We start from the raw sequence: 23,711 nt of genomic DNA, 5'->3' as shown, positions 1-23,711 counted from the left end.
AATATTTGCTGGATTATGTATTTAAAAACCCTAAATAGTGCAATAAATATGCACTTCAGCTTGTGCTCTGACTCATGCAAAACCAGCTTTAATACACATCTGTGCAAATACCATGGAGGGGTTCCATTTAGCTTTCATAACATTTCACTTGTTTGTTGCTGAAGCCTCTCAAAAGCTTTAAACTGCTGGGACTTATCTTTGGCTAAGTTATTCCAAAGCAGAAAAGAAAGGAAAGGGAAAAAAAAGTCCTTCATGTGTTTGCTTTTGTGCTCTGCTCTTTCCCTCCAGCAATCCCTCTGAAGTCTGAATTAACCTATGAGATTTTGGACCATGGCCAAGTTCGTTTCTGGCTTCAGGCTGAGAGCATTTCAGCTGCTGCCAGCTATAGATTTGTAATCAATGACAGTGAAGTTGTCAACAGTGATGTAAGTACATGCCTGGGAAGATGTAGTGCCAGACTGTTTGTAGGACGAGTACTTAGACCTGGTGAAGGGACTTTTTCTTTCTTTTTTAATGGCATCTCTCCATATGTACAGCTGTGAGATACATATAGCCTTATAAACCACTTCACCTGGCGAGTGAAGTGTTAACAAGTGAGAGAGTCCAATGTGATAAATGAAGAAGATTGATTCAAGAGTAGGGAACTGGATCTGGTGGTGAACCCAATTCATATATCCCCTACCCCCTATTTGCCAAGCCTGAGATGTGAATGAAGTCATCTACCTCTCAATCACATGATGTCATGATGATAGCATGATATCAGGTGACCCATTTTTGCCCATGCAGAGATTCAGCTGGTCAGTTGAATCTTCTTCTTCGCTTTGGTGATCACTCGTAGCTGAGTAAGATTGTCTTCCATAAATACGGTTTTAACAGTGAGTCCATAACTGACTATGGAGGCCAATTCTGGATCCACATGTCCTTCCACAGTGAAGGACATGGGTTTATGGGCGGGAGTTGATCATGGTGAGGGTTTGCCAAATGTGCCTTCCTTTTAGCATGTTTCTCCCTTTCGTCCTGAGTTCGAGTATCTTCAAAGCCCATGACACCTTTGGAAAAGACTGTTCTCCAATTGGAGCGCTTGCAGGCCAGTGTTTCCCAGTTGTCGGTGTTTATACAACATTTTTTAAGCTTTGCCTTGAGAGAGTCTTTAAACCTCTTTTGTTGACCACCAGCATTACGCTTTCCATTTTTAAGTTCAGAATAGAGCAGTTGCTTTGGAAGACGATAATCAGGCACCCGCACAACATGACCAGTCCAACAAAGTTGATGTTGGAGAATCATTGCTTCGACACTGGTGATTTTTGCTTCTTCCAGTACACTGGCATTCATTTGCCTGTCTTCCCGAGTGATGTGCGTAGTGCCTGCAAAACCCCTTTGGCCAAGCTACACATTTACCTGCCTCACACCTGACATAACAAGACATCAGGTGGGTGTAGCTTGGCCAAAACAGCCTCATGGGCCAAATTGGGTAGCCTGACAGGCCTAATTAGGTCCTCAGGTTAGACGTTTCGTGTTGCCGGTTAAATTTATGGTTATAAAGGATCAATGGGATGATCAACCGACATCTGGAAGGCAGCATTGGACCTTATCTCAGCAGCAAAACTAGGGGGCCTCAAGCAAAATGTTCTCTCACAGGCTCTCTCTTACCGCCGTGGGCTTGCATGGCAGTGCCAGACAGCAGAAGTGCTCTGATGCCCCAGAGCTACATTATATATTGGGAACAATGTAGAAAAATGACACCCAACCTCCTGGCGCTCTTTGGACTGTTGGGGAAAATGGTTTAAACATGGGAAGTACAGCTGACATCATTGACAGCCCCTCCTGCCAGGTTGTGGGAGTGCCTCGACTTTCTTCCTTCAGGCCACCCAGCCTCTACTTACTTGTTCGCATGTGGCATACCCTCTGTGATAGCTGGAGAGAGAGGGACAAACAGCCCTAAAAGCTGCCAAGCACAGATTTTAGTACCTTCCCACTGGAAACTGCTTAAACAACTGCACAGAGCAATGGTGTTAAATTGCCATCAACTTTAGCCACCAGTTTAATTGAGAGAACTCATTGTTGCCTCTGAAGCCCCTGCAGTTTTTCACCACTTATAGGACAATATGGGAAGTAGGCCCCAACTACTTCTGGCGTTATATAATTAGTGACCCAGCAGCCAGCCACATTTTTAGCAAAACTTCTTCCTTGTCAGTTCTAGGACAAGCACCCCCTTTTATCCCCCCCCAGCCTCCATTGCCCTCCGTTTAGAGTATAATGCAGATTTAACACCCCCTGAACAAAGCGCACGCCATTTCTGTGGTGTTCAGCATCCAATACACCATTGAAACTGAACAGGTTTGTAGTTGGAGTCACAGTAGCAGGAGCATATTAAAACACAGAGAAACACACATCCCCTCTATTCTTCCGCACCGCGGTGGTTTTATGGTGCAACTAACGTAAAAAGCATTCCTAGGCTTTATGCAATAGACAGCAATTCTGCGAACTCTTTCCATTTTTTGTAAACTCCTTAGGAGGTTTAACTAGTTTATATATAGACAGTTCTAAATGGGAAATGTTCTTTACTTAGAATATTATATTTTGCCTACTTTTTGCTTCCTTATTTAGCAGTAATTTCCAGGGACTATTCCTTCTCCCCTGTCCTCCTCTTCCTCCCCCACCATTTTTTCGCTTCTTCTTTTGGCTATTTCCAGACCTGCGTCATCTCTCCCTCCTTGCCTGCCTTTTGTATTTTTAGCAATGCTACGAAAGCACTGGCATCAGAGCTACTTTTTTTCCTTTTTTTGGAACAGTAGTATTATTTCACCTCTTTCATTAGCAAGCCACAGGTGACGTTTGCATTTGGAGATTGATGACATTTTTGTGGAAATTCACATAAAAGCCTCGTATTTATGACTGCCATAAAACCATTGAACTTCATCTCACTGCATAATGGCAATAGCTAGAAACCTAATTATATTCTAAAACTTGCCCAGAGACAGTCAGTGCAGCTGCTGATCATGTTCAATAGACCATCATACTAGCAGGAATATAGTTTTGTTCTTGACACTGGCCGAAAATAGATAATTTCCAATGAGGCTCTAATTGGAACAACTTCCTTTGGCCTTTCTTTTGAATGATTTTATTTTTTGAAATGAAGGAACATAAAAAAGAGGGCTAAATTCATTAGCTGTTCTAGGCAGCAGTTTTAATCCCACACCCTGTAGATTATAAAAGGGGAATAATAGATATATTCCAATGAAGTATAAAGTAAAAAGATCGAACCTTTGTTTCCTTTTGTCTAGTGGAAACACAGTTAAGTTTTCTGTTTTGAATATTGATCTATTGCAAATGTAATTTTTTTTGTTTTCACCCCTTTGGTTGTGGGAGCAGAATGTGGCAGAATCAGCAGGCGCGCTGCCTTCAAAAAAGTACATTAATATTAAAAGATGTGCATCTGTGCTCTTGAATGCTTTGTATTAATCCCTATGGAGCTTGTATAGAAGATGTTCAATATGGATTGTAGAAAGCCACAAAAAAGTGGTGCCCCCCCCTACAAATTGATGGAAAGAAGGCTAGCATTTCATATTGCCTAGTCCTTCAGAGAGAGAGAGAGAAAGTGATAAAATCCTATGCAAGCCTACATTCCTATAACTGTAGAGCTAGGAACAAGCTATAACTGGGAATAAGGGTAGATCTACACAGAAGAAAACCCCGCTATAAATAAGTAATAAATTAAATCGTTATAACAAAAGAAAGCTATGTAAAATTGTGTAGAAAAGTTTTGTGCTCTACAGCGCCATCTGGAGTTGCATGTTTATAACGCATCCAAAACACGGTTTTTTGACTAATGTAGCTGAGTCCTAAATCATAATTGGGAATAAGCCCATGAAACGCAATACAATTAACTTCTAAGGCAACATATACTTGTACTGTAAAGTCATATATATATATATATATATATATATATATATATATATATATATATGATTTCTTCAAACTACTATATAAACCTAAAAACACAACCTCAAATAACCAACCCATAAACAGAACTTTGAGCACTTTAAAGCACCATACAAATGACTATGAGGATGTTGATGATCAGCGATCATTTAGAATTAAAAGAGCCCGTTTTCTGAAGCAACAAAAGCTTTCAAGACACAATACTGGAAACACCCAGTTGTGGAAAGATACAGCAGAGAGAGGAGTCCTTCCCCCTTGATATTCTTCTGCCTTCTAGAGCAATGATTTACTTCTGCTTTGTACTGCCTTTTAAGCTTCCCGTTGTCCTTATGTGGAAATAAAACCCTTCGGCCAATCATATTCAGAGATTTAAGGTGCAATGCAAATGCCCCCTCCTGCCACCAGGGCTTTGCGGAATGTCAAGGCCACTACTGCACCCGCAGTCCTGCTGTTCACAGAGGCTGTAGTGGATGGTGGGCAAGGGACAGTCGGCTCCTGTACAGGGCCAACACTGCTGTACAATGGCAGTGTGACCGACTGGGGATCCAGCAAATCCCAGGCTGGCTCTACTCTGCCCCCTCCCTGCCCCTGGAACACCTTCCTACTTCCCAAACATTTGGCAGCAGGCCCATCTTGCAGGGAGAACCAGGCAGAGGAGCCCAGTTGCCCCACCCACCTCTCCCCTTCCAGCCCAGCCTCATAATCCCCATATATAATCTCTTTGACCTGCCTTGTTTTCAGACGCATAAGATCAAATGTGACCATTCGACTGGCATCATTGAGATGGTTATGGACCGCTTCACTATTGAAAATGAAGGAACCTACACGGTGCAGATTCATGATGGGAATGCCAAGAACCAATCTTCATTAGTTCTTATTGGTGATGGTAGGTTCCCTGGCCGATTTGCCTTCGCTTACAGCGGCCTTCCGAAACCTGGTGCTCGCCAGACATTTTGGGCTACAATTCCCATCACCCCCAATCGCTGCCCATGCTGGCTGAGGCTGATGGGAGCTGGAGTCCAACAATATCTGAGTGGTTAGAGCCTCTCCACCTGTGATCTAATCCAACCGCTCACCAGATTGGGGAAGGCTGGGTTACAATGTAATTTAAGCATTTCTGAATACCTGAGCAAGTAAGCAACTCACTGTTTTCTCTCATCTATTTTTTATTTTTTAGCATTCAAGGCTGTATTGGCTGAAGCTGAGTTCCAGAGAAAGGAGTTCCTGAGGAAACAAGGTAAATTGGGAACAATTAGGCAAGCTTTGTTTTTCTTGTGTGATGGAAGGGAACATTCTCTGAGAACAATGTTCTCACTTAATTCTCACTGACATCACTGGATGCCAAAAATGCTAACACAGTACTTTCTACAGCTGTAATTTTGTTTCCATGCTGACTGTTATCACGCACAACATCACCATGCCCTGCTTCCAAGATAGTTGGAATGTACTCCCCACCCCCCACCCCCTGTAAAAACCCTAAAGATTAGCTTGCAATATATAACCAAGGTGCAATAGATCTGGAGTTTTCTTTCCAAAGCATTTTTCTACTGTCCTCTTTAGGGTAATAGTGTCAAGGAACCAGGGTGTCTGGGGTGCTGCTAAGGCAATTTTCCTCAGCCCAAAGGACATCCGACAGGAGAGGTTTCTCCATTGCTTCTGCCTGATAGATGAGAAAGGGAAGAAGGTGGCTGTGACAGCGAATGGGAGGGAGCAGAGCTGACCCAGGCATCAGACAGGGTGAGGCCACTGCCTCAAGTGGTAGAAGTCACCCACGTGGCACCCCAACAGAACCCTTGCTGCCCCATTGCAGAGAAGTGCTGCCACTACTGATGCCGACTTGGGACAAGATCATGTCAGTTTTGGGTGAGATCTCACCTGAAATTGGCGCTGATGATGATGATGCTTCTTCTCCGCCAGTGGTGGTTGTAGCAGGGCACATGGCAGTGGTAGTGGCAGTGTGGGCGGCGGCAGCAGTGGGTGGCAGGGCAGAGCGGCACTTCCCATTTCTCCTCAGGTGGCAAAACACGGGATGTTGCCTCCGGAAGGGAGGAACAGTGCCAGGATTAAGTTCAGAGCAGGCTTGGGTTCAGTTCTTTTATTATTATTATAACATTTTATTGATTTTCCAAAAATGCCAAAAAAAATACAGAAAAAGAATCACAACCAGATTAAACCATAATTTTGGGGGGGGGGTCAACTTCCTTCCACCCCCCCCGGTTCCATTAAAATATACTTGTTCATGCACGTCTATAAAGCTTGGGTCCAGTTCTAAACATGATTGGGGGAAGGAGGTGAGCATATGCACATTCACTTGTTGAACTCCTCCTTCAATTCTCTTTACCTCACTTGTCCGGAGTAGCTACTATCACACATAGATGTCCATTACTTGTTTTCGTAAACCTTGATTGCTCAGCACTTAATGATTTTCTGTTGAATGTGCCGGGTGAGTCTGTTGAAAAGCATTGCTTTTGAGGGAATTAGATATGAATGCTCCAATAGTGAGGTTTGCTGACGTTGCCTATTGGTGCTGCAATGATCAAGTGACAAACACTCAAAACGTGGACGCCATCCTAACTACTTATGCAAACCATAAATTGATATCACAGAGCCTTGTTCCTGCTTTGCATGCACTATATGTTGGTAAACACATTTGCCAACTTGTATATGAGCAGCATAGAGCCATTGCAAATTCCACAATCGTGCTCATAAGTGCAGCAGGAGCACTTTGCTGTACTCACAAATCCTCCTTGGACTTGTGCATCTCTCTCACCTTACATGACTGACTATGTGTCGGTGCACTGACCAAAAGAGGAAAGGTCTTCCAGAGACAACTGCTTGTCATGTGATTTAGTTCCTGTTCTGTGCTTCTCTCCAAGTTTGTTCATTCTCTAAAACAATAGAAGCAACAGTTTATGATATGTTTATCCTTTTCTTTTTTTAAGGTCCTCATTTTCTGGAGTTTTTGTATTGGGAAATTTCAGAAGAATGTGAAGTGCTGCTGCTCTGTAAGGTGAACCATTATATTTTGTTACATTTTAATAAAATGGCACCCTTCCTGATGGGGCATAACTGCAAGCAGCTGCAGTACAAAAGTTTAGGGCAGGCATCCCCAAACTGCGGCCCTCCAGATGTTTTGGCCTACAACTCCCATGATCCCTAGCTAACAGGACCAGTGGTCGGGGAAGATGGGAATTGTAGTCCAAAACATCTGGAGGGCCGAAGTTTGGGGATGCCTGGTTTAGAGCATATAGATAGAGTACCATGTGCACATGAAGAGATAGAAGGCTCTGACCATGAAGCCAATGAGTGCTAATATAGCCACTGGTGGCGACAGTGCCTCAGTGTCTTGGGGTTGCAAGGATGCAGAATCGGGATGTGTTCAAGGTGGTACAGTTCAGCCGAAGGCCAGGCAGAAAGAGAAATATATTTGTTTCCATTCACTTACTACCTACAGTCAGCGCAAGTCCCTCATAGATCAGTCTAAACCGAGGCCAGCAAATTCAAGCAACAACTTTGAATCATGGGGATTTTCTGGAGTCAGTGTGCTGGGGTGGGGTGGGGGGGAGGGAGGGTGTGCCCAAAATGCAGTGAAGCTGAGTTCCTCATTGACAGCCAAGCATTGACCACCAGCTTTTGATCATTTGTGGCACAAAGCTTAGGTACATTCTCTGTGCCTTGTATAGAACAATGAGTGACATATAATGCCCGTGGCTCAACTTTTCCCAGTACCCCATTCCCTAGCTATTGCTTTTGTCCCCCTACCCCTGAGTTAAACTCAGAAACATGGTGTCTCACCAAGTGGTGAGGAGTGGAAGGGGCATCGTGCTTACTTAGGTTCAGTTTCTTTGGAAAGGAAATCACGGAAGGCTTTTGGTGTTTTGTAGTATCTATGTTTATTTACAAGTCTTCAGGTTGCACATAGGTTGGGGCACAGTGGAGGCACACTCAAAACAGTCAACTGCACTCAGAGTTCTAGAGAAAGAGCCAGCACTCTCAAATGTTGCTAGTTTACAGAGCCAAAACTCAGCTTTCAATTTTTCTCTTTGGATGCTGTTTCTTCTCTGGTTCAAATTGCAATCTATTGCTTATTATTACACACATTTTTCTCTTTGGATGCTGTTTCTTCTCTGGTTCAAATTGCAATCTATTGCTTATTATTACACACAGACACCTAGGTTACGCCATCTTTTGCTGCATGGTGGGAGGCCTGCTTTTGTCCTGTTTAGAAGAAACCTAACAATTAGTTCCCAGGGAAACACATCACTGACAGTTCCCTTAACGGAAAAACGCATCTGCCATGCGACCAGCAAATAACTTTTGCACTCATTCCAGCCCCATTAACCCTCTCCTGTCCAACCCAAACCTAGAATGGTGGTATAGCTACAAAATAGCATCCATTTATTCATCAGAACGGCCATTTGCTGACTGACAGGAGAGGGGTTCTGTACCAAACCATATTAAGGAACCAACATCTTTATAAATCTTACAGTGCCTGAGATACAAAAAGCCTGAGAGCTACTGTGATTTCTGACTTCTCCTCTTTCACTAGTACAACTCCATGCCCTGCTACAAATTGCTTTGAGATATTCGCTCAGTTTCAAAAGTAGTTTATATTTCACTGTTTGCTTTTGGGGGCTCCACGTGGAGTGTAGTTTGCCTCTGTGTGCATTTCTTCCAGAGACTCCACAGGCACATTGCTAAAAGCATTATGGGCCAGGAAACCTAATTTTGCCATATCTGCTTTTAGTTTTGGTATTGCTGTGATCCTTGTTAGACGAATGTGACAAAAACTACAGCTACAGAAGCAACAGTGGCTCCATGATGGACAGACCTGTTCAGCAGCACAGAACAGTGTCTCTGAAAAGTAATCATCTTCTGTCTTTTTTTTTTTTTAAAAAAATACCCCTCTTTCTAAAATTGCTTCTTTCAAGTTACCGTTTGAACTCGCTCATCCAGCAGTATTTCATGTCAGCCAATACACAGCTATATTCCAAGCATAAAACAACACACTGTTTCTCTCTCGCCGTTCTGCTGAGCTGAATTTCCACTAGCACTTCAAAAGGGCTGCCTTCAGGAAGTTCCCTTGTGCTCCTGCCTCCCGCAGGGCACTCCATGCTATAGAAGGAGACCTACAACCCAGCTCCAGCGTAGTCATTGGTCGCCAAGAGTGAAACATTTGGCAGAATTGCAACACTGGTTTCTTTATGAGTCCAGATGAACCAATTTGGGTAGCAGCTCCCACAGGCACTTTTGCAACAGATGCATACTTATTATTTGTGATGGATCCTGGTTTCCGTCAGAGTCACAGAAAACACAGAAAGTTCCAGCCCAGAAGATATCTGAAAAAAAGCAGAAGACCTGAAGCTCAGCAGTTAAGCACATGCTTTGTACATGCAAAAGGTCCCAGGGTCAATTCCTGGCATCTCCAGGCAGGTAGGGTTGGGGAAGACTCTTGTCTGAAACTCTGTCAGTGTGCAGTCAGATAGACCAGTGGTTCAGTGCAAGTAGCACCCTGTGATCTCTGGCCTACCATGTGGGTAGCTGTTTCCCCCAACTGCTATCATGTGAAATGGCATTCAATCCCATTGATTTCAAAATACGTTGTTTCCAAATACTAGTCTTAAGTCCAAATCACAGTCCAAATCATAGTCTTAAGTCACTCCAAATGCTTTGCTACTTTTTTTTCTGACTGGTTCCAGTAGAAACTATGTGCCACATTATGAGATGTGTCTATAATTATTGGAATATTTATGTGGATCTTCTCTTGAGGCAGCTAGCAATATTTTAAAACAATATTAAGATCAAAATCCAGTGAATAGAGAGAACAGAATGGAAGCTGTTAAGTACGCACCCCGATTAATCAAACTGCATTCCAGAAACGGGGGGCCACCACGGATGAAGCCTTTCTCCATTTTGCACCTCAAAATGTGGGCAGGGCCTTCAAAGAAGGTCTTAATGCTTGGGCAGACTAATATGAGGGCAGGTGGACCTTCAAAAATGTTCTGACAGGTGAGCCAAACAAACTATCAAGGCACAGCTTGTTAGCAGCATATTATATTTCATTGATTTTGTTGTCCTTGTTCAGGTGGCAAATACCAAGAAAGAGACCTTTTTCAAGTGGTACAAAGATGGTGCTGGATATGATGTTGAAGAGGTGCCTGACCTGCAGAAAGAAGTTGTCTGTTTGACTATTCCAAAGGTATGGTGCAATGATTTCTGGGTGACACATTTAATAGATTCCTCCTTCCTAACTTCTCATTGAGAAGTTCAAGATTATTGAGGCTTGTCCTTGCTGTACTTGTTGGCTGCTCCAACAATGGGAACTCCCATTCTTTTGTGTGTGTATTATTTTTGTTTCCTGCTAGTGAGGGAAATTTAGTTTTGTGCAGGTTATTATTATTCAAATACTCTCTTTCACTGATATCAATGGGTCTTGAAGAATGTTTCGTTTGACTACATCATGCCCCATATTTAATCAGCAGTAAAGCTGCAATTCCATGTATCTAGGAGTAAAGCCCACTGGACACAGAGGGACTTACTTCTGAGTAAACATGCAAATGATTTTGCTGCACATCTCGTTGATTCCATGAGACTTACTCCCAAGTAGCTGTGCCTATGGGGTGGTCTCTGTTGCATATTTTCAAGGTGGCCACCACTACATAAATGTATTTGGTCATGACTGTATCTCACATACCGTAGATATAAACCAAAAGTGAGAAGGCAATCTTTAATCACCTATATGTTAGCATGTTAAACCAACTTGCTTCGTCTCTTTCTGCCAAAATGCATACTTCCTTTAACCTTACACTGGTTCACACTGTACTGAAAATGATGGTAAGCTTCATAGGCAGTTTAATTAATTAAGCGGTACATGCAAAAGTATTAATGCGATAATTATCTCATTAACTATGCTCTCACCACATCTGCCTCTCATGTCATTTCTGTTCAGACAAAGTTCAAAGTAGATTTCCTTTCTGATATAGAAAATGCAGCAAGTATATAAGTGACTTTCATTAATACAAGTCACACAATCCCTGTGTCGTATCTTATTTCTAGCTGTCTAAAAAGGACCAGGGTGAATATAAGGCAACACTGTCAGATGACCGAGGTCAAGATGTCTCTGCTATTGATGTATCAGGAAAAGGTAAAGCTCTATTTCCCTCTGCATTGGTCATGCATGGTTATTTGTTATTCCAAACCACTGGGAATAAATGAAATAACTACATCACCTCTGGGATGGAAGCTCCTCTGGCATGGAAGTTGTGAGAAGTTCTGAAACATTTATAACTGCATGTTTTCTGCTCCTCGTAAAGTCATGGCAGGTCATCTACCTCATCCCATACAGCTCAAGCCTCACAAACCTTTGATTGCTGCTGGATGATTCTTGGAGTAACTCATTCCCTCAGATTTATTTATTTTTTACTGCCAAATACATGCACATGTTGTCCTTTAATTGATGTCAGTTCCTCCCTCAGGAAAACACTCACAAAATAGCCACATGAGGTGGCTGTTTGAGCTGTTTAAAAAGGTAAAGGGACCCCTGGCCATTAGGTCCAGTCGTGACCGACTCTGGGGTTGCGGCATTCATCTCGCGTTATTGGCCGAGGGAGCCAGCGTACAGCTTCCAGGTCATGTGGCTAGCATGACAAAGCTGCTTCTGGCGAACCAGAGTAGCACACGGAAATGCCGTTTACCTTCTCGCTGTAGTGGTACCTATTTATCTACTTGCACTTTGACGTGCTTTTGAACTGCTAGGTTGGCAGGAGCTGGGACCGAGCAACGGGATCGGCAAAGCCCTAGGCCCTAGGCTTCTGATCGGCAAAGCCCTAGGCTCTGTGATTTAACCCACAGAGCCACCCGCGTCCCTTTGAGCTGTTTACATAAGCCTAATTTAAGTGCCATCAAACATTTGGCAACAACTGCATGAGGGTGGAGTTTGGGGCTGTGCATGTTTGACCTGCCCTCCATTGCTGACCCCTCCTGAAGGCTCTTTCTGGACAGCCTGCCAAATACACAGAGACTGTCCCTATCAGCTGCAAAACTGGTTGCAAGATGGGGACAACTGAGAGATATTTGGCAGGTTGGCCCACTGTAATGGTCTAATTTGGACTTAGCCCAAGCTATGTGTGCAGCCATATGGAGACCAAGATTGTTCAATGCAAGAACATAAAGTCAAAATAATCAAGCGCAAGCCCTTCTGAAATAACTATCACAGTATCATTGTTTATCTGTGTTAAAGCTTTCTCATGTGAATACTACATATCTGTATTTCCCATGCTAACAATCCATTGTGTCCCCCTTCCTCTCCTCAGTATATGAAGATATGATCCTGGGATTGAGTCGAGTCAGTGGTGAGTAAATGTTATTTCCACTTCATTTCAAAAATATATTAAAATGGTCAGAAACTGAGGGAACCTGTTGTCGCTGAAAGCAGGAAATCTCAAAAGAGCCTTATCTCCTTCTAAGGTGTAGTTAACATTCCGAATAGGTTTTTGACTTTAATCGACATTCTTAAACAGGAAGGCAAAAATTTTTTTACCACGTGCTTGTTTTTGTGTCATTTATTGAATAGGCTTTGGGCAATGCAGTTTGTTAGCTTTGTGATAAGAAGTTTCTCTTATATAAGTGTGCTTATGGTCACAGTAGAATCCAATGATCCAACTCAGAAGAAATTTTAAAAAGATTTCATCATTAAAATCTAAATCACATTGAATTCTGTAATCTATATACTGGTATATATAAATGTAAACTGGCCATATGGGTGTGTCTCCACTTTTCTCCGAAACCACTTGACTGATTGTGTTCAAATTTGGACACAATGTCCCAAGCGAATATGCGAGTGACCATATACAGTTTGCATAGATAGATGTCACACCTATGGCAGGTAAAGCAGGTAAAACCCACTGTTCCCGAACACAAAACTCAGACAGCCGGGGATGCTGGGAGCACAGGAGAGGTCACAAAACAGCGCCCTCTAGCGGCGACTGCACTGGTACTGCAGCTGGAAAAGCTTCCCTCTCCATAGCATTTCGGCTTGGCTTTGCAGACTGGGCCAAGGGGGCGGGAGAGGTCATGGGTCGAAACAGAGTTGGGGGAGTCACAGGGATGAGCCACAGCAAAGTGTGGCCAGGCCAGCTAGTATATTAATATAAATATTTCACTTTGGGCTGAAATATTACACTGTGCGGAAAATTATGGTTTACAGAGTAAGCATCAGAAACTCAGTGAATGTTGATATTTATTGGTAAATTCTAAGAATGATTAAAATGTTTGAGTTCAGAGACTTGTTTTTGACACTTACCATGCTTAACCATGTTAATTTTGGAAGTGTGGGTAATATTTGGTCATTTACTGAGGGCACTGATCTGACTTTAAGATTTTTTGGTACGTTAGAATTTCTGGCATTTCCTTCTGGCCTTTTAAGACTTTTCAGTAAATGTCAACAATCTCCAGATTTCTGGCATTTCATACAACAAAACAACATACATAGATGACATAATAGTAATAGAAATTTTAATTTATTGTGAGTATGGTTTTTTAATGTCTAATTAAACATGTGAGAATGAAAAAACAAAACAAAACACCCAATTCTCTTGTTCAGCATCATTATGGTGACCTTGCTTCATGGCAGCCCTTTAAGAGGAGTGGTCCTGGAGATCTCTTGATTCACTATTTATTTACTGTAGGTCTGTAGATAGAATGAATTATTTTAAGAATGCCTGGTTGTTGGAGTTTTTTCTTAGATCATGATTTGAGATTCTAAAACCCAACTGCTGGATCTGAATAATGTTTTATCCCTGTAGGTAAATCTGCTTCTGAACTGAAGATCCACTGTACTCCAGAAGGCATAAGACTACAGTGTTTCGTGAAGTACTATACAGAGGAAATGAAAGCAAGTTGGTTTCACAAGTAAGTAACAGCCAAGCCCTGAATGCAGACGTACCTCAGAAGTCAAACGGAATCCATTCTGGAAGTCCATTTGATTTTCGAAAAGTTCAGAAACCAAGGGGCAGCTTCCAACTGGTTCCCGATGGCACAGGTGCACTGGAAACAATAACGGAAGCCGCACCAGACATTCGGCTTCCAAAAAAAGTTTGAAAACTGGGACACTCACTTCCAGTTTCCAATCATTCGGGAGCTGGAACGTTTTACTCCCAAGGCGTTTGGGAGCTGAGGTATGATTGTACTGGGTGAGTTTTGCCTGGTACAGTGGTACCTCGGTTTCAGGACACAATTGGTTCTGGAAGTCTGTACTTAACCTGAAGCGTACTTCACCTGAAGCAAACTTTCCTATTGAAAGTAATGGAAAGTGGATTAACCCGTTCCAGACGGGTCCACAGAGTACTCAACCTAAGCGTACTTAACCCGAAGTATGAGTGTAATTGGTTCTGGAAGTCCATACTTAACCTGAAGCGTACTTCACCTGAAGTGAACTTTCCTATTGAAAGTGATGGAAAGTGGATTAATCCGTTCCAGACGGGTCCACAGAGTACTCAACCTAAGCGTACTTAACCCGAAGTATGAGTGTAATTGGTTCTGGAAGTCCATACTTAACCTGAAGCGTACTTAACCTGAAGCGAACTTTTCCATTGAAAATGAAGGAAAGTGGATTAATCCGTTCCAGACGGTCCGCGGAGTACTTAAACTGAAGTGTACTTAACCTGAAGTGAACTTTCCCATTGAAAGTAATGGAAAGTAGATTAATCCGTTCCAGACGGGTCCGTGGAGTACTTAAACTGAAAGTACTCAAACCAAAGCGTACTTAAACCAAGGTATGACTGTATTCAAAGACTAAACAAATTAACATATTGATCTTGATATTAAAATTGGGGTGGGGTGGAGAGATGCGAATCTTCAGTGTTTCTTCTTTTTTTAAAAAAAAGTAGAAAAATGAAAAATTCAGGCGACAACCTTTTCATAAGAAATGAGCCAATTTTTGGTTTCCATGCTGTCATCAGCACAGCTGGCCGCATTGCATGCGAATCCCCAGCCTGCCCTGAATCATCCCAACACTTTGCATCGCAGGGAGCATAAAACAAATCGTAAAGCCAGCATGCAATCATCCACTCATTGCACTGCAGGGAATCTGAATTCCCATCTAGAGACTTCCTTGGTTGAGTGAGCTGAATCTAGGACAGCAAAGCAAAAGCTAAGTAATGATATTTCAATCTTTTTGCATTAGGCCTTTGTCATCATTAGGTCAAATCATTTCTGTTTGGACTCTTTTTTCTTTCTTTTTTTTAGCTGATCAATGAGAATCTAAGTTGGAGGTATCAATATTTTAGCCACTGAGGTTTAGTCATTTTCTGGATGGAAATAGCTGGATTAAAAAATAATAATCTGAGCACTGGATGCATCATTTCAAAGCCTAGATTAGATTTCCAATGTGCCTGTGAGCCAATGATGGTTTGCAAACCAATATGTCTGTGCTCACCCTGAATTGGTAGTTTCTATTCCTTTGGTTGGTCTCACCAACAGCTCTAAAGAACTAAAAGTCTGCAGCACATATAAGTCATTTATTTAGTATCTGACCTTATCCATATTTATTTATTTATTTATTTTTTAAAAAACTGCTTATGAGGAGGGGGGGGGAGCTGTAAAAATTGCTTATAAGATAAACTAGTGAGATAAAACCAAACAACAAGAGGGCTAAATAAGATAGAATAGCAACAACAAAAGCAGTCTGATTGCGTTTTCAAATCTGAAAACAGCAGTGGTAAGACAACATGTGTTGAAATATAATGTCTGAGCAAATAAATCAACACTTACCTGGTTGTATAGATGGGGTTTGGGGGAACTCTGCAAATAAGGTGCCACCACCTTATTTGGCATCAAATAAGTGGGCATCAAAGCATTTCACCACCTTGAATCTGAACCCACAGTATGAGGGTAGAGCCCTGTAGTTGCTACCTGTGAGGAAATTTGGAAAATGGTCTCAATAAATGTTGTTAAGCTTGTAGGGGAGCAAATGTCTTCTCACCTTCTTAATGATGGAGCAAAATATCCAGAGCTTGATATTCCTATTTACAGGCTAAAATCATAATCCCAGGAAACCTAATCATGTGTAGTAGAGGTTGCACACAAACGGCCAAGTGTTTTCCTTTACTTTTTCCCTATCCCTCACTCAGTGGTATCATCCATTGCTTGGTCCTAGAATGTCAAGCATATAAAATGCAGTTGGAAGGACTGCACATTTAAAAATCAAAATGCAGCAGCGACCCAGGTAAATAACGAAACCTTACCAGTGGCACAGCCTCGAACATCTCAGGTTGAAGTTTAGAATTTTATTCAGGTTGTACACTTCTAGCAACGCCAGTTGTGCTTTTTTCCAAGCTGCCCTGTATGCCCGAAAGCCCATCTTTCAAACATGAACATAGGATTGACATACACTGAGTCATATCCCTCTGGGTGGTTCTGGTCTTTGCACTAATGGCCAGTGACTCTCCAGGATTTAAAAAGCGGAGTCTTTCTCAGCCTGACCTGAGATTGATTGAACCTGGTACCTTTTGCCCACAAAGCCAAAAGAAAGCTGCACCAATGAGCTGTTCACAAACCTTTGGCTGATCTAATCATACATGCACCTGCTTTTACTTGTCTTTCCCCTTCCCCTTGCTGGCATTCCTCCCCACCCTGTCTCTTTGCATATGTCTCTTATTTCACTCTGAAAATGCAATGCACATCTTGAAAGCACTATAAATGATAAATAGCAGAAGTAATAGAACCCTCTCTGGGTGACAGATGTTCTTCCTTAAAAAAAATCCCTTCAAGCTTCATGTAGATTATTAAATTGAAATATGAATAGACTAAAAATAAGTATAAAATAAATTCAAAATGAAATAGGAAGGAGTCATAGGCTTTGAAGAAAACAAACCAAACAGAGGTGGAGGCTAGATCATCTAAAAATGAATCTCCCAGATGTGATGGAATTAACCCCAGAATTGTCTTCTGGCCTGTAGACCCAGAGCATGATTTTATGTAAAAGAAACCGATAGTGCTTAGGTTAGCCTGTAAATTCCATCTTGCATTTCTTGAAGCTGGCAATGATTATGAATCCATTGAATGAGAAAACAAGTTTCTCTCCCACTAACCCTTGGTCAACAAGCTTACAAGGATGCTTACTTTTATATCCTTCAGTCTGATGGCTAAACCAAGGTATACCCATTCCAAGGGCTAGCATGGCCAGCAAAAAATTGTATTGCTTCTCCCGTTTTGAACATTTGTTATCGATCCCTCCGTATGCCATGTTTCAGCCTGCTTCTGAAAATTCTCCTGGCCTCAAAAAGCTTTGTCACAGAGTAAGAGGAACTGTTGCTCAAGAAAAAGAAGCCCAAAGTCCACCTACTATAGGTGTTTGAAACTAGTTGTAATGGTCCTTGGAAAATAGCTGATATGTTGCTTTTTTATGCTCTCACCTTAAAACTCTCTGTGTGCGTATTTTGAAGACTCCCTGTGTTCATTCCCCCAGGGAATCTAAGATTTCTTCTAGTGAAAAGATGAGGATTGGAGGCAGTGATGAAGTTGCCTGGATGCAGATATGTGAGCCCACAGAAAAGGATAAAGGGAAGTACACCTTTGAGCTGTCTGATGGCAAGGAGTCCTATAAGCGGAGTATTGATTTATCTGGACAAGGTAGGCCTCTTTAAGCATGCAACTGGATTCACCACACTGTAATTTGGGGCCATTTTGCAGTTGGGGAATTAACGTTCATTGTTTATTATTAGGTATTTATTTTGTGCTCACAGTTTTCAAGGCACACTACACACTTTGTTCATGCTATGCCTCTTCTCATCAGGGCTGACTTTGATCTCTCTTCTTAGATTTCATTTGATGTTTCTCTACCACTTTTATAAGTTGAGAACAGAAAAGAAACACAAGTAGGCATCAAAGCATTTGTGCCGATTCAAAAGGCAAACTTTATAATACTCTAAAATGTTTCTTTGCAGCGTTTGACGATGCTTATGCAGAATTCCAGCGACTCAAGTAAGCTTTATACCATTTACCTTTCAACTCATGACAATGACTTTGTCTTGGCTACCAGTGTCATTCTAACATAATAGGGTGTAAGAAAAATATGGAGAGCCATATGATTAGAGTGTTGGACTCAATTATCAAGGAGAGCAGGGCTCAAAACCCCACTCAGCCATGAAGCTCACTGGGTGACTTTGGGCCAGTCACCATTTCTCAGCTTAACCTACTTAGAATCATAGAATTGTAGTCCAGCCCCCTACCATGCAGGTATTTCAACTACAGCATCCGCAACAGATATCCATCCAAACTCTGCTTACAAACCTCCGAGGAAGGAGAGTCCACCACCTCCTGAGGGAGTCCATACCACTTCACAGGGCTGTTATGGGGATAAAAGGGAGACCAGGGAAAGCCATGTACAGCACTTTGATCTCTTCCAAAGGTGGGAGAGTAATGTTTGTGTATATATACACACATACATAATTGTGATGTTAATTACTCTGTTTTCTGTTTTCTTTTCCCACTTTAGGGCAGCTGCTTTTGCTGAGAAGAGTAAGTACATTCTGTACAGAGGAAGCATGCTATTTCTTATCACCAGAAAAGAGCAGGATCTAGCAGCCTAGTGAATGCTAGGTAGACCTTGTTCCTTTTCTTTACAAAGTTCAACAAAAGTGAAGGAATAAGGCAGGCTTCCTCAACCTCGGCCCTCCAGATGTTTTTGGCCTACAACTCCCATGCTCCCATGATCCCTAGCTAGCAGGACCAGTGGTCAGGGGTGATGGGAATTGTAGTCTCAAAACATCTGGAGGGCCAAGGTCGAGGAAGCCTGGAATAAGGTATACTGTACATAATGGCGCTTTCGATCAGTTCATTTTAAGAGGAAGGTGCATTTTCAAACCGAATAGATAGTTGCCGTTTTAGAGAAGATGTGGAAAACTTGTAACCCACCAACCTTAGCACAGTCCACAATACATGCCTGATGACCCCCCCCCCCCGAGAGTTGATAAACCTCCTGGTTTTGCTCTCTGTTGGGGGGAGGGTAGGGTTGTCGAGCAGGTCTACCTTAGCTGGAGAACCTGTGTTTGTTTATTCTTGGAAGGCGAGTTGGCAGGTGGGAATAGAAAAGTGGGAGAGAATGGGTGTCCTCTCAGCTTAAGAAACGAAAGAAACTAAACCTCTCAGCTTAAGAAACTATTGTTAGTTAGGTTTCAGAGCTGACAGTGAGAACAGACTACAGGTGAGTATATGCAATGCAGACTGGAAACCAAGGATGACAGATTTCATGTTGATGATGGCAAGAAATTTGAGTGATAGATAGTATACATAAGGGCTGCCCATTATTCACCAGCATGGATAATCAGTCAGATACTCTGACCCTAAGCATGCTTATTTATTACTTGCCTTTAATATACTTCCACTTTTAGCCTAAAATCATAGCTTCCAGGGAGGTGTCTTATTTCATCATATTTCACTATGATTTCTGTACCATTATGATGACAGACGATAGTCATTTCCCATGTCCCAGGACAATCATTTTACCTGAAATGGTCAGCTAATGTTTTTCTCTGTTGTATGTTCAGAGCCTGCCAAATCCAGAGATGCAAACTAGGCAATCTCCTGGGGTGATAACATTTCGGGGTGTCTGCTTCAGTTATTTAAATGCCCTGCAGAAAGAGCAACTGCCTGCCTTTTCAGATTCATCCACATTTTCATCCCCTGCTTACAGGTGAAATGGGGACTCTAATTTATGTCAGTGATTATGCCCCAGAATGTGGAGTCCAGCTAAACTGTGCAGTTACAATAAAAGTATAGGTAAAAATTAAAATTAAGTGTAAAACTTAAAGTGAAAATAGGAAAATAATATCCTAGTCAACGCTTAATAATTTTATGCTGCTCAGTATAAGATAAAACAGGGGTTGTGTGGGCACACTTTTAAATTCATCTTGACCTACCAAAAAAAAAAAAGAAGCAAAAACTTTAGGTCAGCTCTGTATATATTAGCAGAGACTCACCTGGTGCTGTTGAGCCAGAAGAAACTGGATGTTTCCATTTTCAAAGTGTCCAAATATATTGAAATTTGAACTGAGCATTGCTAGCAGAAAACTGGGGATACTGATTATGGGAGCATAGGAAGCTGTCTTATGCAGAGCCAGTCCAATGAACCATCTACCTCAGTCTTGTTGACACTGAAATGCAGGAGGAGCTGTCCAGCATTTCAGGAAGGAGTCTCACCCAGCCCTACCTAGAGATGCTGGGAATCATGTACTATGTACTTAATGTTACATCAAAAATTAATTCAAGTTGCTGTAAGCTGTCCAGAGACATTTGTTATTGGGTAATGTATAAATTACTGATCAGAAGGTCGGCGGTTCAAATCCCTGCGACGGGGTGAGCTCCCGTTGCTCGGTCCCAGCTCCTGCCAACCTAGCAGTTCGAAAGCACGTCAAAGTGCAAGTAGATAAATAGGTACCGCTCCAACAGGAAGGTAAACAGCGTTTCCGTGTGCTGCTCTGGTTCACCAGAAGCTGCTTTGTCATGCTGGCCACATGACCTGGAAGCTGTACGCCGGCTCCCTCAGCCAATAATGCGAGATGAGCGCTGCAACCCCAGAGTCAGTCATGACTGGACCTAATGGTCAGGGGTCCCTTTACCTTTACCTTTAATGTATAAATGTTAGTTTAAAAATAAGTGTATGATGCTATCACAATAAACCCTTTGCGTTGCAATGGGCTAAGAGCTGTTCCTTATCTCCATCATTTTTAAAATAGTTTCCCAGTCTTTGTTTTTCAAGAGTTTGGAATGCCTAAGAGTTTCCAAATTGAAAACCTCTGAGGGAGTGAGAAATAAATTGAGGATGAAGACACAGAACGGGCTATACCCTTTAACAATCTTCAGTATCCACTTCCCGGCTAATGTTGCCTACAGACATTTCATATTTTGCATATTCCTTAAAAATCAGGAAGTAGCTGCTGACACTGTTTTTTTCGGGTTTTTTCTGTCTCAGCATTTGTCTCACCTTGATCATCCTATAGGCGCTTACTCTCCTATTGGCGAAATGCGCTGATAATGATATAATTTGATTGCTTTTTCTTCATAGATCGTGGTAAAGTGCTTGGTGGTTTGCCCGATGTGGTGACAATAATGGAAGGCAAGGTAAGGGTGAGCCATGTGGCTTGGCTGTTGTGGTGTGGATACAAAAAAAGACTAAGAAAGCCTCATGAGAAAATACCATTACATTTGAATTTTAAATATACCTATAAATATGCAGCCCCCCTCACTTGATCCCACACAATATTCTCAAGGGTGCCGTGCTGGAAGCATTAGTGTGTCACCCATATTGGCACTGAAGAAGTGTTGCCATCTCTGTGTTTAAAGAGGGAAATTGCTGCAGCCCTTCACCTCTTTATCCGTGTGGAAAGGGGTTGGGTGTGTTTCTAGCAAGGCAAGAAACATTTCAGGATTGCCATGCTTTTTAGGATTAGCAATCTGGGTTGTAGCCTGTTCAGGAAGGTTCTTTTATCCAATGGATGATGGATGGAAGAAGGAGGGAGGCAGTTTTCAGAATTTGTTCATTTGTCTGCACCACCTCGTGCAGTATCATAACTCTTTGGAGCAGATTTATGTGGTGGGGTTTTGTGCAGAGGGGGGTGGGAATCATCTTCACCCTTTTTCCATTAAAAAGGGGAAAAAACAGCAGGCAATAACTTAAAGTCCCATCATAATGATGTCTAAGAGGGTTACCTGGGCTATCCCTATAAACTTGAGACTGTAGTAGTAGCATTGGGTCTATAGTCAGCTTTTGCAGTTTTAAAATAAATGTCAATCTTTAAATAAACAAACAGTTTACAGTTTGTTACTTACAAAATCTTCTGTGAAGTAGGAACAGGGGATAGCCAAGACACAATTGGTTACAACCAGTGCTTTTTTTTCTGGGGGTATGCAGACACAAACATTTTGTGACTAAGTTTGGCTTCATTGAGGCAGCGGCGGAGCAATCCGACCAGGCACGGGGGCACCGGGCAAGCCAGGGCAGGATGCTCCATGGTACCTCCAGAGTCTGCCTGCAATACAGACTACAGCTGAGGGGGAGACGGCTGGTGGACCGTTTGGGGCAGGGCGGAGCCAGCAGGCCCTCAAGCCACCGTGTCACTCCCAGGAGAGACGCGTGGCTCCGGTGCACTGCAGGCCCTGCGATGAGTGTTGCCTGGCATTTTGTCACCCCCTTCAGAGGTGACACCCGGGGTGGACCGCCCCCCCGCCCCCATTTCTCCACTTCTGCATTGAGGGGCAGTATTTCAATATGAGTAGGAAAATGAGAGTACCCCTAAACATTTTTTTAAGAAAAAAAAGGCACTGGTTACAACCCATTATGTCTTGTGCTGAGCTGGGATACTGCCAATGCATGTTGCAAAACTGTCACAGTGGCAGAGCTTTGTGAGGTTTTGTGACAATCACGCTATTAGATCAAGAAATCTAAGTTAGCAAGCCAGTGCCAAAGTCTGGATTTCACATTCTTTCCCCACTCCTTCCCTGTTTGTTTCAGACCCTGAATCTGACCTGCACTGTGTTCGGCAATCCTGACCCTGAGCTCCTCTGGTTTAAGAACGACAAGGAGCTTGAACTGAACGATCACTATGTAGTCAAACTGGAGCAAGGAAAGTATGCCAGCCTGGTCATCAAGGGGGTGTCATCAGAAGACTCAGGAAAGTACAGTATCAATGTCAAGAACAAGTATGGCGGCGAGATGGTGGATGTCACCGTAAGTGTGTACAAGCATGGCGAAGAGTTGCCCGACGTCAAACCTGGCACAGGTGGCAAATCAAGGCTAATAGCGCCAGAAGGAACTCATTAATCTTCCAAGCCTGATAAGGGCAGCAGGAAGTAGATTTGTAAGGGGTGTGTTTGGCAGGCAAAAGGCTAGAGAGAAGCTGTAGGTCCCCGGTCCACCCCCACCCCCCGATAGTGTTTCTGCAGTAGATAACCGGCAATGTCCAAGGAACAGTTAAGCTTTTTGAGGTGGGCATCACAGTCTCGGTTCTCTAACCGTACCATCCCCAGATGCAATTACATCATTATGAATAGAAGCTGTTATGTGGCTGGCAACAAAAAGCCACTGCAGGGGCAGCGGTAATTAACTTATATGCAAATCGGTGCTACATCTGTAGGATGGAACTCTGCTTACGGCAATGGGAAGATCAGACTTTTATTAGTTATATATAATTTGGGAACCGAACTTTACTCCTCGATCTGGGCTGCGACCCTCAGTGCTTTTGTAAAAACCCCGACAGAACTCAAATGGGCTGCAGAAATGTAAACACATTGAGGACTGCAGCCTCGGATAAACCAGACAAGCTGAAAAATGACCTTCCGAGTTATTCTTAGTAGTATTGCTGTTTTGTAGTGCAAGCTGATCTTTAGTGGTATTTTACAATCACCGTGGACTCATTTAAACCATAAGTTTCACAGTTGTTGTTTGTTTGTTTCCTCCCCTGCTTTGTGCTAATAAAAAAAAACTTTAAAAGTCACCTTGTGTTTCTCTCTGCACCAAATTACACTTAACTAGTTCTGTTTACTCTCTTTCACTGTTTAATTATGGCTTATTGCACAATTTCACAGCTGGTAGCATGCAGACAATGGACTTAACAGTGAAGAAAACAAATTATGCTTAATCATAGTCACTCCATAGCCACTTACTACATTAATTTTACACTTTATGGTGTGGTCAGCAAGCAGTTAGGAACTAGTATCAGGAGACACCTATGCCATTTGGTAGCTTCCTGGGATAATTATATTTCCAGATTGGG

At 42.5% G+C, this 23,711-nt stretch overlaps 1 protein-coding gene across 1 annotated transcript in view; it reads left to right on the top strand.

Annotated features, from left to right (window-relative positions):
• The window catches only part of MYOM2 (myomesin 2), a gene marked incomplete in the record, with an annotated part of 83,149 nt that extends 59,717 nt beyond the window's left edge, over positions 1-23,432 (top strand). The window contains 13 exon segments of the mRNA XM_060272452.1: positions 289-425; positions 4,684-4,828; positions 5,120-5,179; positions 6,885-6,952; positions 10,028-10,141; positions 10,999-11,086; positions 12,255-12,293; positions 13,746-13,851; positions 17,408-17,571; positions 17,886-17,922; positions 18,437-18,459; positions 21,005-21,060; positions 22,451-23,432. Of these exon segments, the coding sequence (XP_060128435.1) occupies positions 289-425; positions 4,684-4,828; positions 5,120-5,179; positions 6,885-6,952; positions 10,028-10,141; positions 10,999-11,086; positions 12,255-12,293; positions 13,746-13,851; positions 17,408-17,571; positions 17,886-17,922; positions 18,437-18,459; positions 21,005-21,060; positions 22,451-22,759 (1,346 nt within the window).
• Positions 23,433-23,711: the final 279 nt, after the last annotated feature.

The sequence above is a fragment of the Zootoca vivipara genome, chromosome 3 (genome assembly GCF_963506605.1).
Source record: "Zootoca vivipara chromosome 3, rZooViv1.1, whole genome shotgun sequence".
NCBI classification, from domain to species: domain Eukaryota; kingdom Metazoa; phylum Chordata; class Lepidosauria; order Squamata; family Lacertidae; genus Zootoca; species Zootoca vivipara.
Note: the sequence above shows the minus strand (reverse complement) of the source record. Positions and strands in the feature narration are given on the sequence as shown.